Raw genomic sequence first — 21,429 nt, forward strand, 5'->3', positions numbered from 1 at the left:
ATACTATCAAAAATAGTGGAAGAGGAAAAAGCCTGGCTAACACATACCTTCATTATACATTATTAGTATAGTAGAGGCCCAGTGCACGGATTCGTGTACAGGTGGGGGTCCCTCAGCCTGGCCTGCAGGGATTGGGCTTAAACTGGTTCTCCGACATCCCCTGAGGGGTCCTGGATTGTGAGAGGGTGCAGGCCAGGCTGAGGGACTCCACTGGCACAAGATTGGAGCCGGAAAGGGACTGCGGGAGGGCTCCAGGACATGTCTGACCTGTCTCACCTAGTCCCAGTGGGCCGGACCTCAGCAGCAAGCTAACCTACCAGTTGGAGCATCTGGCCCCTGGTGGTCAGTGTGCATCATAGCGACTGATCTAACGGTCGAACAGTCGGACACTTAGCATATTAGGCTTTTATTATATAGGATGTTTACAGCCACGTGTGTGTGTGTGTGTGTGTGTGTGTGCGCGCGTGTGTGTGCATTTTATTATCCTTTGCCCATTTTCTTTTCTTTTTTAAAATATGTATGTGTGTGTACGTACGTACGTACATATATGTATATATGTGTGTGTGTGTGTGTGTGTGTGTGTATATATATATATATATATATATATATATATATTTATCTCCTTAGTGCTGCCGTGGAGGTGGGAGAGGCTCCCGCCACCACCGATGCACTCGCCAGCTGTGAGCCTGGCTTCTGGCTGAGCAGCGCTCCCCCTGTGGGAGTGCACTGACTACCAGGGGCAGCTCCTGCGTTGAGCATCTGCCCTCTGGTGGTCAGTGTGCATCATAGCGACCGGTCGTTCCCTGTTCAGTCGATTTGCATATTAGCCTTTTATGCCTGCAGGATCAAGCTGAAACCTGCTCTCCAACATCCCCTGAGAGGTCCCAGATTGTGAGAGGGTGCAGACCAGGCCAAGGGACCCCACCAGTGCACAATTGGGGCCGGGAAGGGACACGGGAGGTTGGCCAGCCGGGGAGGGACCGCGGGAGGGCTCCAGGGCATGTCTTGCTCAGTCCTGATCAGACGGACTCCAGCAGCAAGCTAACCTACTAGTTGGAGCGTCTGCACCCTGGTGGTCAGTGCACATCATAGAGACTGGTTGAACGGTTGACTGTCTGCCCCTTGGTGGTCAGTGCACGTCATAGCAAGCGGTTGAGTGGCCTTAGCATATCATGAGCATATTACGCTTTGATTGGATGACTGGACACTTAGCATATTAGGCTTTATTATATAGAATTATTGATTCAGAGAGGAAGGGAGAGGGAGAGATAGAAACATCAATGGTGAGAATCACTGACCAGCTCCCTCCTGAGCCTGCAACCCGGGCATGTGCCCTTGACTGGAATTGAACCCGGGACCCTTCAGTCCGTAGTCTGATCCTCTATCTACTGAGCCAAACCAGCTAGGGCGAATAAATTTTTATTGATTTCAGAGAGGAAGGGAGAGGGAGACAGAGATAGAAACATCAATGATGAGAATCATTGATTGGCTGCTTCCTGCATGCCCACACTGGGGATTGAGCCCCCACCCCAGGCATGTGTCCTGACCGGGATTTGAATTGTGACCTCCTGGTTCATAGGTTGATGCTCAACGACTGAGCCATGTGGCCGGGCTCCTTTGCCCCTTTTCCTTATTAAGTTGCTTAGGCTTTTTTCTTATTAATGCATAAGGATTTTTTGTCATATATGTTAAAGATTTCCTTTTTTTGTTCAGTTAGTCTTTTGACTTTATTATGGTCTTTTTTGCCATATATTTGTTAAAAATTGATGTAAATTTTGAGAGTTTTGTTTTTACGTTATAGTTTTGGATGGGATGTTTCATATCTTCAAAATTATGAACATATTCCACCATCTTAAAATTTTCATTTTAAGTTTTTGATCCACCTGGAAGTTCTAGTCAAAGAGCCAGCTTTTTCCCATCAAATGGTAAGCTACCAGTCTCAAACTCATTTATGGAATAAGTAATTATCTGTATTAATTTGAAATGCTATCTTGACTATGTAATTGAGTACCAAATATCTGTGTTTATTTTCTACAATCTAAGATAACTGTAGATTCCTCTGTCAAAACTATTAAAATTTCATAAATTTTAATGAGTCCACCCTCATTACTCTTCTTTCTGTTGTTTTTTTTTTATGGTCTTTTCCCATGTTTATTCTTCAAAATGAACTTCAGTCATTTTATCATAAACCCTTTCCTTCTCAAAAAAATAAAATAAAATAAAAATCCAAAATCCAGAACAACAAAAATCCCATTAGTATTTTGATTATGATCATATCAGATTTAAAGATCATTAATTTTAAAAATGAATGTTATTTCTAAAATACTGAACCTCCCAAAAACAAGATACTTTTCTCCATTTGTTAAAATATTTTAAGTCATTCAGTAGACTTTCAGTTTTCTTCATAAATATCCTTCAACTTTCTTTCAACAGGTTTTGATTCGAGTCGGGTAAACGTGAACATAAGGAATTACCTCTGAAAGAGTCACTATTTTATAGAAGTAGTTTGGGATCTGCTCCAAAATAAGCAGGGAAGCCTTCTATTGGACACCATTTCCACATCAAGCTTTTCTTTTTAATAGAGAATGTCAGTCCTGCTTTGGCTCAATTCTTTTCTTTTATTTTATTTTATTTTATTGATATCAGATAGAGGAAGAGAGATAGAAACATCGATTGGCTGCCTCCTGCACTCCCTCTACTAGGGATCGAGCCCAAAACTGGGCATGTGCCCTGACTGGGAATTAAATGGGTGACCATCCCACTGAGCTACACAAGCTAGGCTCAATTATTCTTAACATAAGTATCTCTTAACTTTTTGTTGTTTGTGAAAGTTTCCCATTCTGATGCTCCTACAAATTCATCAGTCTTCTAAAATTCATTGCTATTAAATACTACATTTTTTACCTCACAGACTGATTAGTGTTACATCCCACTTTGACTATAAAATGAAAATTACAGTTCCTATTTTTAAAAAAATTCATGTCACATAATTTTTTATGTGACTTTAGGAAATTCAGAGTGATACTGGTCCTAAGCACCCGAGTTAGAATGAAACTATGTTCCTAAGGTACCTATTGTGTTTGCTGCTACATAACTTGCTGACAGTTCTACAGAGGTAATTAGTCACAATGACACATTAGTCACACTTAATATAGGGGTATTTAAATATTTTTAAAACCATTGTTCTTGTGAAATAATTTCAGACTTCATAGAAAGCTACCCAAAGAAATCTTCATCCAGATTGCTCAAAAGTTATTATTTGAATATTTGATTTTAAATAAGTTAAATATGAGTTTTTTACTATATATTATAGTTCAAGCTGCTGAAACAAACTAAGGACCAAGTTAATATCTAGGGAGTAATAATAATAATCTTAGAGTAGTACCAAAATCTGATATCAACAATTCCATAATCCCCAAATCTCAAAAACTCAAAGTTTTCTTCCCTTCTTCCCTTCCTTTATCTTTTTCTTTCTTTCTTTTCCTCCCTTTCTCCCTCCCTCCCTTCCTTCCTTTCTTTTTAAAACATTTTTAATTGATTTCTATAGAGAGAGGAAGAGAGAGGAATAGAGAGATAGAAACATCAATGAGAGAGGAACATCATTGATTAGCTGCCTCTTGCATGCCCCATCGGGATTGAGCCTACAATCTGGGCACCCGCCCTGACCAGGAATCGAACTGATAACCTCCTGGTTCCTGGGTTGACACTCAACCGCTGAACCACACTAGCCCAGCTCAAAGTTTTTTCTTAACTCCTTGTGCAGTAAAACCTGGCTGAGTCCATTTACAGTCATTATTTACCCATTATAATGTGAACAATTGCAGGTTTCACTGCAGAAATAGTATTGTCTGATTATGCAATGCTGTCGCAGACCTCCTAGGAGTGAATATTATATAGTAAACTAGAGGCCCAGTGCACGAAATCTGTGCATGGGGGTGTCCCTCAGCCCGGCCCGCAACCTCCCCAATCTGGGATCCCTCTCATAATCTGGGACTGCTGGCTCCTAACCACTCACCTGCCTACCTGCCTGATTGCCCCTAACCGCTTCTGCCTGCCAGCCTGATTCCCCCAACTGCTCCTTTGCTTGCCTGGCTGCCCCCAACTGCCCTCCCTGCCACCCTGGTCACCCCCAACTGCCCTCCCATGCCAGCCTGGTCACACCCAACTGCCCTCCCCTGCCAGCCTGATCTCAACCCCCAAATGCCCTCCCCTGCCAGCCTGGTCGCCCCTAACTGCCCTCCCCTGCAGGCCTGGTCACCCCCAAATGCTCTCCCCTGCAGGCCTGATCACTCACAACTGCCCTCCTCTGCTGGCCTGTTTGCCCCCAACTGCCCTCCCCTGCCAGCCTGATCATCCACAACTCCCTTCCCTGCCAGCCATCTTGTGGTGGCCATCTTGTGACGTGAGGGCAACCATCTTGTGGTGGCCATCTTGTGTTGACGGTGCATGAGGGTGTCGTGCGAGGGCATCACGCGAGGGCGTGACGCCACCTACGTTTTTACTATATAGGATGTAATATAGTAAACTATAACCCCAGGATTTCAGATAAGGAAATATAGACCTTTAATTGTCACTATATATTATTTACTAAGTGTCAGGTACTACAGTATTATTTCATTCAATCCTCTCAACAACCCAGTAAATGGTAGAGGCAATATTTAAATAGAGGTTTATCTGAGTCAAAGCCTTAACCACTTTTGAAAGTTGAAGAAAACATTGAAAATGAGTTTCTTCAAAACACGAGAACAGAGGTGAAAAAAATTATTTAAAAAAATTTAGTATTTGCTTCTTCACTCCAACAAATAACACTCTCATCATCTATAACCTTGGTCATTTTCATATGAATGGCTGAGAAAATACAGGTATCCCAAAGAAGGTACTTCTAAGTGGGTTTTCCCCCCTCTACCCTTAAAGTACATGACTTTCATTATTTATCTTGTTACTTATATACCACCTTTTAGCAATCAAAATTTTGATTATGCCATGCTTTAAGTTCAGTATGTCTTCTGTATTCATCTAAATCAGTGCTTCTCAAATAAGGGTGATTTTGCCCCTCTTCTCTGCCCCCACCTCAGGGGACACCTGGCAATGTCTGGAGACATTTTTTGTTGTCACAACAAAGCGTGCATGTGTGTGTATGTTTGTGTGGTTTTGCTACCAACATTTAGAGGGTAGAGGCCAGGGATACTGCTAAACATCCCAAAATGCAGAAGACAGCCCTTCCACAATAAAGAATTCTCTGGCTCAAAACATCAACAGTGCCAAGATTTATATCACTGATGAAAATGCTGAACAAGAATGAACAAAATATTGAGATTAAAGAGATTACCAAGATGATTAGTGAGTAGTAAATATTCTTTAAGCTGGGAACTCCTGTTAATACTTTTTTTATTCATCCAACATCTTAAGTCAGAAATTTTAAAATTCAGTTAGTAGAAAAACCATTTTCATTTAAAAATATAACAGGTCATTTAACAATTAACAAATGGAAAAATTCAGTTACGTAGATTAAAAATTTTTTCCCCACTGAACTGACTCCCAAAATGATTTTACAAATGATAGATCATCTTAACTCAGCAGACTGCATTAAAGTCTAATGTTACAATTAAATTTTAAGATATCACTCTGAAACTTGTGAGCAAATATTCCATATCTCACTAGCAATTAAATGAAATAAAATTAAAACAAAATATTATTTTAACCTTTAAAATGGGTAAAAAAAAATTTGTTTTTAATACTCACTTGAGGATATTTTTCCCATTGATTTTTAAGAGAGAGTGTGGAAGGGAGGGAGGAAAAAGGAAGGGAGAGAGGGAGAGAGAGAAACATTGATTGGTTGCCTCCCCACACGCACCCCAACCAGGCTGGAGATCCAACAAGCAAACTTGGTTCTGTGGACCAACGCTTCAACCACTGAGCCAAACTGTCCAGGGTGGTAAAAGTGTTTTAAAAAAGAGATAACTCTTTTATGCCTGCAGGATATTCAGTGAGATATTTAAACAGATATTCTCATATAGTACTACCAATGGAAATGAAAACTGGTTTAACCCTAATTTATTACTAGCCCCACTTTATAGATGAGGAGATTGAGGCTCAAAGCAATTAGGTGCATTAACTTAAGACCCCATAGCTAGGAAAGGCTGATGAGAGAAATTTGAACTCAGGCAGACTGGTCTAGTTTGTGCTCTTAACCACTCCAATTTTACTATCTCTGTGTTTTTATTTATTTATGTATTTTTGTGTGTGTGTGTGTGTGTGTGTTTTAAAATTGATTTCAGAGAGGAAGGGAGAAGGAGAGAGAGATAGAAACATCAATGATGAGAGAGAATCATTGACCGGCTGCCTCCTGCACACCCCCCACTGGGGATTGAGCCTGCAACCCAGGCATGTGCCCTTGGCTGGAATCGAACCCAGGATCCCTCAGTCCTCAGGCTGACGCTCTATCCACTGAACCAAGCCGGCCAGGTTTTACAGACTTTTTTTTTTTTTTTTTTACAATTATTTAACATGTATCAAAAATGGAAGGCAAAATTAAAGGATAAACAGACTGATGAAAATGTTCAAATGTATGTAACAGAGCAAGAAGAGATATAAATAGGCACATCTGAAAAGAAATAAAAATTTAAGAGATCAGCCTCTCTAATGATCAGATAGACAAAAAAAGTTTAAATATTCAATTAAAGTGCAATATAACTAAGATATGTACTCTGATACTATTTTTGATGAAGGTACAAAGTGGTACTTTTTTAGGGAAAATAATTTGGAGTTTCTCTAGAAAGTTTAAACCCATGTAGTCTCTGAACCATTAATTCTGCTTTCTAGGAACTAATCCTACAGAAAAAGTCATATAAGCACCCAAAATAATCTATTCAATGATATTTATTACAACATTATTTGCAACAATTAAAAACTAGAAATAAGCTAAATGTGCATGAATATGGGAATAATTAAAATTATTATACAGTAGTCATAGTTGGAACAGACAACTTAAAAATAGTGAGGCAGGTTTGCATTAACAAGAAAAGCAGTCTATACTATATTTTTAAAGGGAAAAAGGCTAGCTGGAGAAAAATAAAAAGTGTGTGCCTTTATTTTTGTGAAGGCACAAACCAGTCACCTTAAATTTCAAACAAATTATGTCAATTTCCAGATATTTTAGTTTCAAAATGTACAAAGGAATCATCTCACATTTAATAAATAGAAGGCATTACTTTACTTCTGGAAGCCAACCAGGAAAAAGGAAAACCACCTTTACAAATATTTATGACTTGAAACATACAAAAAAAATAAGTGGATAACATCACCTTCTTATAATAAAACATGTTGAAAAGGTAGAAGGTTTAAATAATAATCTGATGGTCTGTCTTTTCAATTTATGGAGTAGTAAAATTGGAAGGAATCTTAGATTTTACTTAGTACAAGCCCCGCATCTTACAGATGAGGCCTAGAAATAGGAAGTAATTTGTACAAGTTCTTACACATACTAAGAGACTGAAGAAGAAGGGACTCCGTTGTTGTTCTTTTTACTCTAAATCCAGAATCTTGACTTTTGAACGGTATTACCCAATAATTCAGTGGGCTACTTACAATATGCTGAAATCCTTACAGTACTCTGTACTATTGGGGCCTTTTTGATCTAGCACTTTCAGAAAGCAGCAAACTAATCTCTGTTGTATTACCTGTACTCACATTTACTGCAGAGTAAAAGTTTCCCAAGTCTTTTTCTTTCCCATCACTGGCTCTCAAATGAAATCTTAAGTTTCAAAATGCTTATTTTCCATTTCTATAGTCATCTTTTCATAGACCAATAACAAACAGCTCACAGAGCACACTACTGGAACCTCTATATCAAACTAAACCTTAAAAAATGTTCCTGATAAAATCAGAACACCGGATAGACTAAGGAAGAAGTTAGGAACTTACTTCTTATCGAAAAATGTTGAATTTTCTTTCCTCTTGGTGAACCCATTGGGTAGAAGTTTTAAGTTAATACCTTGCCTTCGGGCACGATTTTTCATAAAGCACATCTAACAACAACAAATATAGACAAATTAATTTTAAAATTCCTTAAATTTCAAAAGTGAATAAAATAACGTTCAAAATACAATAGTTACGATATATTGAATGCTTATATTTTACCAACTGTGCTAAGCAACACTGTTGTTTAATACTGACAATACTATGAGACAGGTACTACAATTACCCTCTTTTTAGCAGTGAGAATTCATAAGATGCCAACATTATACAACTTTTTTAAAAAAAAACATCTTATTTTATTTTTTTAATTCCCACCCAAGGACATTTTTCCATTGATTTTTTAGAGTGGAAGAGAGAGGGAAAGACAGAGAAATAGCAGATGTGAGAGAAACACATCCATTGGTTGCCTCCTGTACATGCCTGACCAGGGAGGGCCCGGGCTGGGGAGGAGCCTGCAATCATGGTATATGCCCTTGATTGGGAATCAAACCCGGGACCCTTTGGTCCACAGGCCAACACTCTATCCACAGAGCCAAACCGGCTAGGACTATACAACTATTTCTGAGAGAGCCTGTATTCAAACCCAGGTCTGTGTAATTCCAGAGCCTGTGCTTTTACCCATACACTCTATAAACCAAGAGAAGGGTTAAAAAAAAAAAAAAGACATTTGACAATCTTAGGTGTAGTTACCTATATAGTTCTTTCTCTTTTACTGATTTGATGTTGTTGTTGTTAATCCTCACCTGATTAGATGAAGTGATTTGGTAAACAAGGTAGTGGAAAACACTCAATAGGTACACAAAAAAAATTTGTTTTAATGAGGATAGTTTAACGGACCTGTGGGATAACATCAAGGGTAACAACATTCACATCATAGACGTACCAGAAGGAAAAGAGAGAGCAAGGGATTAAAAACCTATTAGATGAAATAATGGATGAAAACTTCCCTATCTTGGCAAAGGAAATAGACATATAAGTCCAGGAATTGCAGACAGTCCCAAACAAGACAAAATCAAAGAGGCCCACACCAAGAAATATCATAATTAAAATCCCAAAGGCTAAAGACAAAAAAAATCTTAAAGGCAGCAAGAGAAAAGCAATTAGCTACCTAAAAGGGAGCTCCCATAAAACTGTCAGCTGATTTTCTCAACAGAAACTTTGCAGGCCAAAAGACATTGGCACAAAATATTCAAAGTAATGAAAAGCAAGGATTTACAACCAATATTACTCTACCCAGCAAGGTAATAATTTAAAATGGAAAGAGATAAAGAGCTTCCCAGATTAAAAAAAAAAAGCTCAATGAGTTCATCACCCCGAAACCATACAACAAAACAAATTTTAAAGGGACTTCTTTAAGAAAAAAAAAGATTTTAAAAAATGAGTAATAAAATGATGGTAATATATACCTATCAATAATTAACTTTAAATGTAAATGGTTACATGCTTCAATCAAAAGACATGAGTTGGCTGAATGGTAAGAAAAAAAGACCCATACATATGCTGCCTACAGAGACCTATTTCAGATCAAAAGACACAAAAACTGAAAGTAAAGGAATGGAAAATAATATTTCATGCAAATGGAAACAAAGAAAAAAAGCTGGGGGAACAATAGTTCTATCAGATAAAATAAGACTTTAAAACAAAGGCTACATATAACAAGAGACCAAGAAGGGCCCAGCAATTCCACTTCTGGGTATTTAACCAAAGAAAGCCAAAACACTAACTTGAAAAGACAAATACATCCCTATATTCACTGAAACATTATTTATAATAACCAAGATATGGAAGCAACCTAAGTGTCCATCAACTGACAACTGGTAAAGAAGCTGTGGTGCATATATAAAATGAAATATTGCTCAGCCATAAAAGAGTGAAATCTTGCCATTTGTGACAACATGGGTGGACCTAGAGGGTATTATGCTAAGTTAAATAAGTTAGAGAAACACAAATACCATATGATTTCAAATATGTGTGTAATCTGAAAAACAAAACAAACAAACAAAAAATAGAAACAAACTTATAGATACAGAGAACAAACTGTTGATTGCCAGGTGGGAGGAGGTGTTGGGGAGCTGGGTGATAAAGGTGAAGAGATTAAGAAGTACAAATTGGAAGTTACAAAGTGGTCATGGGAGGTAAAGTACAGCATAGGAAATATAATAAAAAATATTGTAATAAGTATATAACTATATGGTCGGGGGTGCTAGACTTATCAGGGGGATCACTTCATCCTATACAATAAAGAGGTAATAGGCAGATTGACCATCACTCCAACACACAAGATGGCTGCCCCCATGTGGTCAAAGATGGCCGCCACAAGATGGCTGGCAGGGAAGGGCAGTTATGGGCGATCAGGACAGCAGGAGAGGGCAGTTAGGGGTGACTAGGCCGGCAGAGGAGGGCAGCTGGGGGCAACCAGGCCTGCAGGGGAGGGGAGTTGGGGGCAACCTGGCCACCAGGGGAGAGCAGTTAGGGGCAACCAGGCCTGCAGGGGAGGACAGTTGGGGGCGACCAGGCCTGCAGGGGAGGGCAGTTGGGAGGGACAAGGTCTGTAGGGGAGGGCAGTTGGGGGGGACCCAGGCCTGCAGGGGAGGACAGTTGGAGGGGACCAGGCCTGTAGGGGAGGGCAGTTGGGAGGGATGAGGCCTGCAGGGGAGGGCAGTTGGGGGCAACCAGGCCTACAGGGGAGGGTAGTTGGGGGGGGGACCAGGCCTGCCAGAGAGGGCAGGTGGGGGGGAACCAGGCCTTCAGGGGAGGGCAGTTGGGGGCGACCAGGCCAGCAGGGGAGGGCAGTTGGGAGCAACCAGGCCTTCAGGGGAGGGCAGTTGGGGGGGACCAAGCCTGCAGGGGAGGGCATTTGGGGGGAACCAGGCCTGCAGGGGAGGGCAGTTGGGGGGGGACCAAGCCTGCAGGGGAGGGCATTTGGGGGGAACCAGGCCTGCAGGGGAAGGCAGTTAAGGGCAATTGGGCCGGCAGGGGAGGGCAGTTAGGGGTGACCAGGCTGGCAAGGGAGGGGAGTTAGGGGTGACCAGGCCTACAGGGGAGGGCAGTTGGGGGCGACCGGGCCTGCAGGGGAGGGCAGTTTGACAATCAGGTTGGCAAGGGAGGGCAGTTAGGGGCAACCAGGCTGGCAAGGGAAGTCAGTTAGGGGTGACTGGGCCAGCAGGGGAGGGCAGTTGGGGGCGACCAGGCCTGCAGGGGAGGACAGTTAGGAGCGACCAGGCTGACAGGGGAGGGCAGTTAGGGGCAAATCGGGCTGGCAGGGGAGCAGTTAGGCATCGATCAGGCTGGTAGGGGAGTGGTTATGGGGTTATCAGGCTCGCAGGCAGAAGAGAAGCGGTTAGGGGCAATCAGGCAGGCAGACAGGCGAGCGGTTGGAAGCCAGCAGTCCTGGATTGTGAGAGGGATGTCTGACTGCCCACCAGGATCAGGCCTAAACGGGCTGTCGGACATCCCTTGAGGGGTCCCAGATTGGAGAGTGTGCAGTCTGGGCTGAGGGACATCGCCCTCCCCTCGCTGTGCATGAATTTCATGCACCGGGCCTCTAGTAAATTATATAAATGTCTAACCACTATGCTGTACACCTGAAACTAATATAATATTGACTGTCACCTGGAATTAAAAAATAAGAAATATTAAAAAAAAATAAAGCCAAATATATAGGCAATTTTATTAAAATGTAAATGAACTTAGTGATTCAGTTAAAAGTTACTGTTGTCAGACTATAGAAAACCAATTATATGGTATTTAGAAACATAACTAATAAATTTAACCTAAAAGGAACATATAGGCTATCTATTCAGCAATTGCAGAATACTTTTTATTTTTCAAGCAAACAGAACATTATAAAACATATCCACATGCTGGGCCATAAACACAAGTCTTAAATGTATTTTAAAGGATTGAACTCAGAATAAAAAATAGGTTCTCTGACCACAATGCAATTAAACTAAAAATAAAAAAGAAGAATGTAACAAAAGTCAGGAGGATACATTAACAAAATAGGAAAGAAATAACAGCAACTGATCAAGAAAAAAATAGAAGACACAGTAACCAATATCACAAATGAAATGAATATAATTCATACAAACATATATGTAAAAGAGATTATAAAAAACTTTATGCCAATAAATATGAACATCTAGGTCAAATGGACAAATTCTTAGAAAAATGTAATCCATTAACAATGACTCAAAAAGAGAGAAAACCTGACCAGTCCCATAAATAATAAAGAACATACCTCATTGTCTCAAACTCTAAGCACATATTGGTTCATTAATAAATTTTACCAAATTCCCAATAAATAATTCTAATAATAAAGTCCAATAATCCAATGAATCAAAAAGCAAAATGAAAACATTCCCAAATAATTTTATGAAACTAGAATCATATAGATATGGAAACCTAAGGAAATACTAAAATGGAAAATTAGAGGTCAATCTTACTCATGAACAGAAATACAAAGTGAATGAATGAATAATGTGTACACACACATATAATACAATGAATTCTGCAAAGTATAAAAGTATGCTTTGTTATGATAATAACACCATGTAAGTTTAGCTTAAAACAGAAAACCAAACAAAGGTTTATGATAAAATCTCTTAGCAAAGTAGAAATTCTTTAATTTAAATATCAAATTGTTCTACAAAATTTAAGAGCAAACATCATGTTAAAATCTTGAAAGTTTTTCCTCTATGGTCAGGAGTTACAAAACAATGATGTACAGAATACTTACATAGTGGGCCTGAGACTATTATCCTTAAAAGGTTCTGCTTATAAGGTTGACCCTTGGCTGGTGTCTAGGAATTGGACTTATTAGTAAACTAGAGGCCTGGTGCATGAAATTCGTGCATGGGGGGGGTTGTCCCTCAGCCCGGCCTGCATCCTCTCGCAATCCAGGACCCCTCAGGTAGGATCCCTAGGCCTGGCCAGCGATCAGGGCCTATCGGGGCTTTCCTTTCCCCGGCTGCCAGCAGCTGGCCCTGCCCCCGCTGCTGCCACTGCTTGCCATCTGTGTGGCACTGTCCCCCACACCCCCCGCCTCTGTAGGCGACAGGCATGGGGTGCGATAGCTTGGCTGGCCTGGGCCTCCCACTGCAGGGCAATCGCTGGCCGGCCCTACACACCTGCTCCAGCGTCGCTGTCCGATGGCCTGGGCCTCCCTCTGTGGGGTGATCAATCGTGGGGCCCCCAGATCGATCACCCCGCAGAGGGAGGCCCTGCCCACCTGCTGCAGCGCCACCAGACAGGCCTCCCTCTGTGGCTGCCGGCCAGGTGGTCTGGGCCTCCCTCTGTAGGGCGATCAATCGTGGGGTTCCAAGATCGATGGCTCCACAGAGGGAGGCCCTGCCACCCACCGCAGTGCCACTGGCCAGGAACCTGGGCATCCCTCTGCGGGACGATCATGGGGAGATGGTGGGGATCCCCAACCAATCGCATCACACCCGCCTTGGCTGGCCTGGCACCACTGCGTGTCATAGCATGGTCGTCCGGAAGTTCGTCTAGATGGTCGTTCTGCTGTTCAGTCGATTTGCATATTATGCTTTTATTATTATAAATTGTTCCCTAAACTGATATAAAACTTTTCCAAATGATAAAAATGGTTCGCTGTGCCGAAATTGTTTGTATAAACAATGTGGATTATTTGCTTTCCTTCTGGGAGTCTGGGATTTGGTACAAGCTGGGCAGAGGGTGCTTCTGCAATCAGCTCCCAATAAAAACCTTGCACAGTGAGTCTCTAATGGTGTTCCCTGGTAGACAATACTTCACATATGTTATCACAGCTCACTGCCAAAGGAATTAACTATGTACTGTGTGACTCCAATGGCAGAAGATTCTTGGAAGCTTGTATTTGAATTACTCCAGACTTTACCCCAAATGCTTTTTCATATTGCTAATTTTACTCTGTACCCTTTCACTGTAATAATATAGCCATGAGTACAACTGTATGTCAAGTCCTGTGAATCCTTCTAGCAAAATCCTTCTATCAAGCCAAGGGTAAACTTGGGACATGCAACATAAATATCTCCTGTCATCACTAGAATCTGACATTGAATTGGAAGTCCTAGCTTTTTCAATAAGGAGAGAGAGAGAAAAAGAGAGCGAGGGAGAGAGAGAAGGTAGGGAGGGAGGGAGAGTGAGAGAGACAGAGATCAAAATATTAAGGATAGGAAGAAATTGTGATGAATTATTTACAGAAAAAAACAAAACCTAAAGAATTTATAGATAAGGTACTAGGATAGATTACAATATGGTTGCTCACTATAAAATAAACAATAACAAAAAAATCATTCATAAATACCAGCAAAGAGATAATAAAATTAAAATGCTATTTAAATTAGCATGAAAAAGTTGTGCCCAGGAATAAATTTAGTAAGAAATGTGCAAGACCCCCACTGAGAAAATTAGATATTAAAGAAGGTACAAATAAATGCAGATACAACACAACCAAAGATTTAAAGAGTCAATGCTAAAAAGATGTCTCATCACTCAAATTATTCTATAAAATAAATGAAACCCCAATCAAAATGCTCAGGTTGGGGTAGGAAGAACTGTAGAACCAACAGGCTAATTACAAAGACTATAGCCATACTCTAGAAAATGAACAAAGAGGGAGGGAGGACTTACTCCATTAGATAGCAAGTTTCAATAAAAACAAATAAATAAAAAATTACAACAAAAAAACCACACTGCTACAATAATTGGTATGGATAGACAAGTGGAACAGCCAGAAACTGACCCAAGCATATATGGATGCTTGATATATGACAAATATGGTCTTGCAGTGCAATAATGAAAAGATGAACTTTTCAATAAATGGTGCTAGTAAAAGTGGATTATTCATATGGAAAATTAAATGGGATCTCCACTTCTCATGTTACACAAAAATTAATTCCAGGTAGTTTACAGATATAAATGTGAGAGGCAACACTAAAAGCTTTTAGAAAATAACTATGGGAGAACAACTATAAATTGCAGGTAGGTAAGGGTTTCTTTATAAATACAGAAAACTAACTATGAATGAAACATGATAAACTTGACTACATTAACATCAAGAACATTTATTCACCACAAGACACTAGAGTTAAAAAACACACAAAAACAAAGTATGGAATAAGATATTTATAGCACAGACAACCAACAACCAGCATCCAAGAAATACAAAGAATTCCTAAAAACCAGTAAGAAGAAAGCTAATCAATGAAAAGATGAGCAAAAGCCTTAAACAGGCATTCCACAAAAGAGAAAATCCAAATGGCCAATAAAATATTTGAAAGGTGTTCAATCTCATTAGGAATCAAGAGAACTGCAAATTAAAAACCACAATAAAATTATGCAGCCATCTAATGGATAAGTTTTAAAAAAAAATGTATTTTTATTGATTTTGGAGAGGAAGAGAGAGGGAGAGATAGAAACATCAATGATGAGAATCATTGATCGGCTGCTTTCTGCACACCCCAGACTGAGGATCGAGCTCGCAACCCAGGTATGTGTTCTGACTAGAATCAAACTCTAATCTCCTGTCATAGGATGACACTCAACCACTTAGCCAACTCGGCTGGGCAACAAAAATTTTTAAACTTTGACCACATCAAATATTGGACAGGATGTGACAATAGGTGACATTTACACTCTACTGGGAGCTGGTATAACCACTTTGGAAAATGTTTTGGTAACACCTAGTCAAACTGAAGATATGTACACTCCACAACAAAGCAATTCCACTCCCAGATATAACCCCAGAAAAACATGTGCACACGCAAACTACAATTCATAAACAAATGGTTCATAGTAGCATTGTTTCTAATTTTTTTCTTTTGTTATTACAGAAAACTCAAAGTCTACCAAGAAAAGAATGGATAAATTGTGGTACAGTCTTAAACTAGAAAACTATTCAGAAATAACAATGGATTAGAGAAGGGCACAAGGGGGGGCAGGGAACTTTTGAGAAGCAGGTGAATGTTCTAATTTTAGACTTGCATGGTAATTAGATGGATGTTAACTTTATAATTATTCATTTAACAGTGTATTTCTTCTATGCTTTTTAATGTGCATGCCATACTTCACAATAAAAAGAAAAAATTAAAGAGTAATTTATCTTTTAAGTAGAATTCTAATTAAGCTTAAGGAAAAAAGTTGATGCATGATAATCTTGCTTTCAGATATATGTAATATCATATCTGTACTAAAAACACCAATACAACGTGTTTAAAAGGTATTAAAATTCTGCAACTTCAATATTAAAATAGTGTCTGAAAAAATGAACATAATTCCATGACATGATTTAATATTATTAAAGAACTAGAGGCCCAGTGCATGATTGAATCATGCACGTGTAAGGTCCCCTACACGCTTTCGCTTTTCGTGGTGGAGCTGGGTGCCTGTCTGCTCCGGCACCAGGCCTTTCAGAAGCCTCCGCCGAGCGGACAGGCACCCAGCTCCCCCACTTTTGATGGTCCACGGCCGCTGAGGGGGGCTACCCTGCTGTTGAGAGGCGCTGCCGCGGACACCTGGCTACCCTGCCGTTGAGAGGCGCAGCTGGGTGTCCGTGGCAGGCCCCCTCAGCGGCCGCGGATCTGGCCGTTGAGAGGCGCAGGGGGCGGGAGTCCCGCCCCCTGCACCTCTCAACAGCAGGGTAGCCCCTCTCAGTGGCAGCGGATCCGTGCCTCTCAATGGCTGGATAGGCCACCCCGAGTCCCGCCCCCCCAGCCTCCCGCCGCCCAATCGTGGGCGAAGCGGAGTGATGGTAATTTACATGTTACTCTATTAGTAGATAGGATTTCTGGAACAATAGCAGCTGCAAAATATTTCAAACATGTAAGCTTTAATTTTGAATAGTGCTCAATGAATGAAAAAAGGATGAGCCCTGGCTGGTGCGCTCAGCTGGTTAGAGCATCATCCCATACACCAACAGGTCTTGGGTTGGATTCCCAGTCAGGACACATACCTAGGTTTTGGGTTCGGTCCTCAGTTGGGGCATCAACAAATAGATGTTTCTCTCTCACGTCAATGTTTCTCATTTTTTCTCTCTCTTCCTCCCTCTATCTAAAGTCCATAAACACATGCTCAGATGAAAATTTAAAAAAAAGGGATGAAAGAGTATGAAAATTATGTGTATTGAAATAGCAAGTTCTATTAGCTATTCCTTTAAATCCATAATCTAACTGCTTTCTAATAATTCTAATAGCATTATCATCTGGTACCTGAAGCAACTGCCTTTAAACTGGTCTCGCTGCTTCCAATCTCCCACTCTTACCAGCTAAAGTCCATTTTCCAGACAGCAGTAAGAGTGATCTTTCTAAAAGCATACTCTCAGAACCTTCCTATGTCTTCTAGTTTCACTTAGAATAAAGTAGAACCAAAGTTCAACATTCTCCTCAACTACACTTCATTTGCCTTGCCCTATTTTACTTCTTCAAACACACCAGCCTTGTTCCTGACTGTCTTTACTTTTGTCTCTACCTGGCAGTCTTCCTCCAAATGTTCACAAGACTGCCTCTTTCTCATCATTCAGATCACTGTTTAAATGTCAGCTTCTCCTGACCCCTGTATCAAAAACCGTACCCTCACAACCTCTTCCCAACAAACAGTATTCTCATTTTCTTTAACCTACTGTGCCTACTTTATTTTCCACATGCACTTAATTCCACCTGAAATTAAATATTTATTTCTACTCAACTTCTGTCTCTCCCCTTACAATACAAGTTCCATGAGGTGAAGGCCTTTGTTTTGGTCAGTGCTGTATCCCTGGAATAGACTTCCAACCGTAGTGGCCACCTAATACATTTTGTTGAGTGAAAAAAATGAATCTAATTAATTAAAAGGAATTCTAACTGGAAAAGATTAGAAGAAATACTTACATGTTTATTGCTTAATGATCTTTTCAATAAAGCATCTCTGGAAATATGGTCTGCTGTTCTTGCCACATCTTCCAAAAATCGATAATCTAAAAATTTCAAAAGAGAAAAATAAACAAACGACATATAGCAATGGCCAGGAAGCACCAATCTGCTATGCATAAGATGGCTTACCACTTAGGAGATCCATTTCAGTAAACTGTTGTAATGAAACATAGGCAGTTTTATCTCGAACTCCATTACATGTCAGTTCTGCTTTGTGTTTCTTTACACAGGGCAAACTGAAGAGAAAAGAAGAGGCACTTTTATATTTTGAGGTAACAATGGCACAGATAGAGATAATAAGGTAGGAAATTATCTATACTAATAAAAGTGTAATACGCTAATGAGACCAGAAGGACGACCTTCTGGACAAAGCCAGGTCTGAAAGGGAAGCCCGGGTCCCGGGTGCTGGAAGGAAGCCGGTGTCGGCAGCTGGGGGAAGGAAGGCCTACTCTTGCACGAATTTTCATGCATCGGGCCTCTAGTATACTAGAGGCCGAGTGGCCTAGCGTGCACGGAATTGTGCGCGGTTAGGGTCCCTAGGCCTAGCCTGGCCTCTGTCAATGGCCTCTGCCACCCTGCGATGCTACATGAAGCTCCCCGCCCCGGGACGCTCCACGATGCTTGCGATCCCTCAACTGCTCCCGAGGCTCCCCCTGCCCTTCGACAGCTCCGTGAAGCTTGCTGGCGCCCCGCAAAGCTCGCCACTGGATGCTCTGCGAAACTCCCCCCACCACCCCACCCCGGCCCCACCACTGCTCCACGAGGCTCCCCTGACCTCCCAACTGCTCCGTGAAACTCCCCAGCCCCGCTGCTTTACGAAACTCGCTGCTGCCTGGGTGACTGCTCCGCTAAGCTCACAGCCACCCCACAAAGCAGCCCGCCACCGCTGCTCAACAGTCCCCAGTCCCACCCCGCCGCCAGCCCCTCCTCATGGTGAGCAGCTCGGGGGCTGGGGGAGGGGGGACACAGAGGTGCTCCATGCACTTCATGGTGACCGGTTGCCCGTTGGGTCGTGACGCCACCTAGCTCTTTATATATATTAGGATTAGGATACCTGCAAGAATGCCGCATACAACGTGGACATCTGTACTTGGCTTCTTCTGTACCACAAGTTTCACATCTACAAAAACCCACATGAAACATAACAAATTATCAGTTATTAATTCTACTTATTTGTTTATAAAATTTTAATCTGAGTCAATTACTCATCACAATCAATTTACAGACATAGTGAATAAAATATATGCAAGTCACTCTGACAAAGTACTCCATTGCTGTCAAACATTGTTAGAAAATTCTCTTCTAGGAAACTGTCTCCAAATGACTACATTTACAATGTTGTTAGCAATATGTAACTCAAGAAAATATGTATTAGATTTGTTTAAAAAATCATCTCACTTTTGACTTCTTTTACTACTATCATCAGAGAAAGAGATTATTCAATGACATTTTTAACTTGTAATTCCTGGCAATCTCTTAACGATTGTGTGTGTGCTATATCCAGAAGTTCAATCCATGAGTTACGTTTAGATATATTACAGGCTCACACACCAGTAAAACTGTGTACGACTCAGTCAAATTCAGAGAATGGCAGTTGAATCTTTTTCCTCAACTACACACCCAACCTGGAATAGGCATCAGAATAATCTATGCCTGCTATTACCATCTGTCTTCACCTGCTATTCTAGGACCTATTGTGTTCTAGATAGTAAAAGTCCCAAGAATCTGATCACTCTTTATTTCCTATGTCACATGATCACACACAACTGGAAAAAAACAAATAAAAAAATAACGAACAGTCATAGTATTCTTAGAAAACTAAACAACTGGATGAGTTTAAGTGCATTTTTGTATAATTTTAACTTAATCCACTTTGTCGTTGTTACTTTTATTAGACTTTTCCTCACCTCTATCCTCCCTCAAATAAATACTGAGTCAAGGGCACATAAGTCAAGCCAGAATCTGGTCCAAGGGTTTTCTGGTCCCCAGAATTTTCATCTTCTGACTTGCTCACGGGACACTATCAACCTCACATATTTTCATTGAATTAGTTATATGACAAAACCCTCCACAGCCCCAATTCCTCGCTCCCCACTCCCACCACCCAGGTTCCAGGGACCCAACTTGTGCATAATTTTCTGCACCTGCTGGTTGTGTAGTTTCCTTCAAACTGGACAGCAGAGGACTCCACAGCCTTATCCCCGCACCACCCCCCCAATGGGTGTCTCGAAGCCCTACCTTGACATGGCCAGTTTCCGCTTCGAGCCCACGGGGCAATTTATCTGAGGCTCTTCTTTCACCTTTGTATCATCCAACATTTCTTCCTTCGGGAAATACTTTTCTTCTTTCACACACACTTCATCCATCACTTCCTCTTTTATGTTCTGAGCAAAAACCATCTCTTCCTGTTTTATCTCCAAGTTATCTTTCCTCTCTTCCTTCACTTCCAGCCAGTCCATCACCTCTTCCTTCACCTTCACTTTCTCCTCCTTGACCTCTGGCCCATCCACCTCCTCCTCTTTTACCACCAAACCGCCCTCCACCTCCTGCTTCACCTCCAAGGGGTCTGGTTTCTCCTCCTTCACCTCAGGCCCGTCCTCCACCTCCTGCTTTATCCACCGGCCATCCAGCACACCTCCTTCCATTTGCGACCAGTTCATGTTTTCTAGCTTCACAGCTGTTGGAAACACTCGCTTTTCCTCTGCGCTCTGTGCACTCCCTTCTCCTCCATCCGCTATTTTCTCCATTCCTGTCAGCCCATTCCCCGCCTCCCCACCGCCGGACTCGAGCGGCAGCCGCGCCCCCTCAGCTCCGCGCTGGAGACCGCCTCCCGACGTGGCTTCATTTTCAGCAGCAAAATCCATCAGCTCGCGACCCTTGGCCTCCGCTGCCACCCCGTCCTTCAATGCGGCTGGTCCCCGCCAGGAGGTATGAGGTACAAGCGGGAAGAACTACCGAGGCCCACGTGCTGGAAGTCACAGGCCGTGGAACGCCGGCCTGGTGTAGTCCTCCAAGCGTCGTAAAGCAGCGCTCCTGCGCCACGCCACTTCGCGACTCAGAGAGATCTTTACGGCTCTCCGGAGGTCCGCCCAGATCCTCTGGGAGCCTCGGCGTGAGGCCACGCCCCACCGCGGTCCCGCCTTCAGGGCGGGCTTTGCCCAACTTTTCCCTTCGGGGGCCGCCTCCCGCCCCACCCTCTGCGCCTGACTACAACTCCAGGATCGGGAGAGTAGCCGAACCATGATCTTGGAATGGGAAGACCCACCTGATCTGTAGGAAAGATGAAATCTAATCTTGTATGAAGATGGAATAAATATGTTACGCCTCAACAAGCTTCATTTTCTTCACCAATGCACTAGAGATGATGGTATTACAAATCTCTTAGTGTTACTGTGAGGATCAAATGGAATCGTGCATGGAAAGATGCTAGCCGGGACTGAAACAAACTCAATATATGGTGGCTCTTATACTGGTAATCCAGATAGGTTTCCCGTTAGAACAGAAGGCGGAACTTTTATTCTATCAATCCTTCTTAATAGCCCAAATC

The 21,429-nt window shown here is 41.8% G+C and overlaps 1 protein-coding gene across 1 annotated transcript in view; it reads right to left on the reverse strand.

Annotated features, from left to right (window-relative positions):
- ZNHIT6 (zinc finger HIT-type containing 6) overlaps window positions 1–20,881 on the reverse strand; it is a 63,367-nt gene extending 42,486 nt beyond the window's left edge. Inside the window, exons 1-5 of the mRNA XM_008139487.3 lie at window positions 20,121–20,881; window positions 18,937–19,002; window positions 18,012–18,118; window positions 17,841–17,926; window positions 7,924–8,027 (exon numbers count right to left, since the gene is read on the reverse strand). Coding sequence (XP_008137709.2) covers window positions 7,924–8,027; window positions 17,841–17,926; window positions 18,012–18,118; window positions 18,937–19,002; window positions 20,121–20,746 — 989 coding nt within the window. The 5' untranslated portion in view covers window positions 20,747–20,881. The remainder of the gene's footprint in view (window positions 1–7,923; window positions 8,028–17,840; window positions 17,927–18,011; window positions 18,119–18,936; window positions 19,003–20,120) is intronic.
- Window positions 20,882–21,429: the final 548 nt, after the last annotated feature.

The sequence above is a fragment of the Eptesicus fuscus genome, chromosome 9 (genome assembly GCF_027574615.1).
Source record: "Eptesicus fuscus isolate TK198812 chromosome 9, DD_ASM_mEF_20220401, whole genome shotgun sequence".
In the NCBI taxonomy this organism is placed as follows: domain Eukaryota; kingdom Metazoa; phylum Chordata; class Mammalia; order Chiroptera; family Vespertilionidae; genus Eptesicus; species Eptesicus fuscus.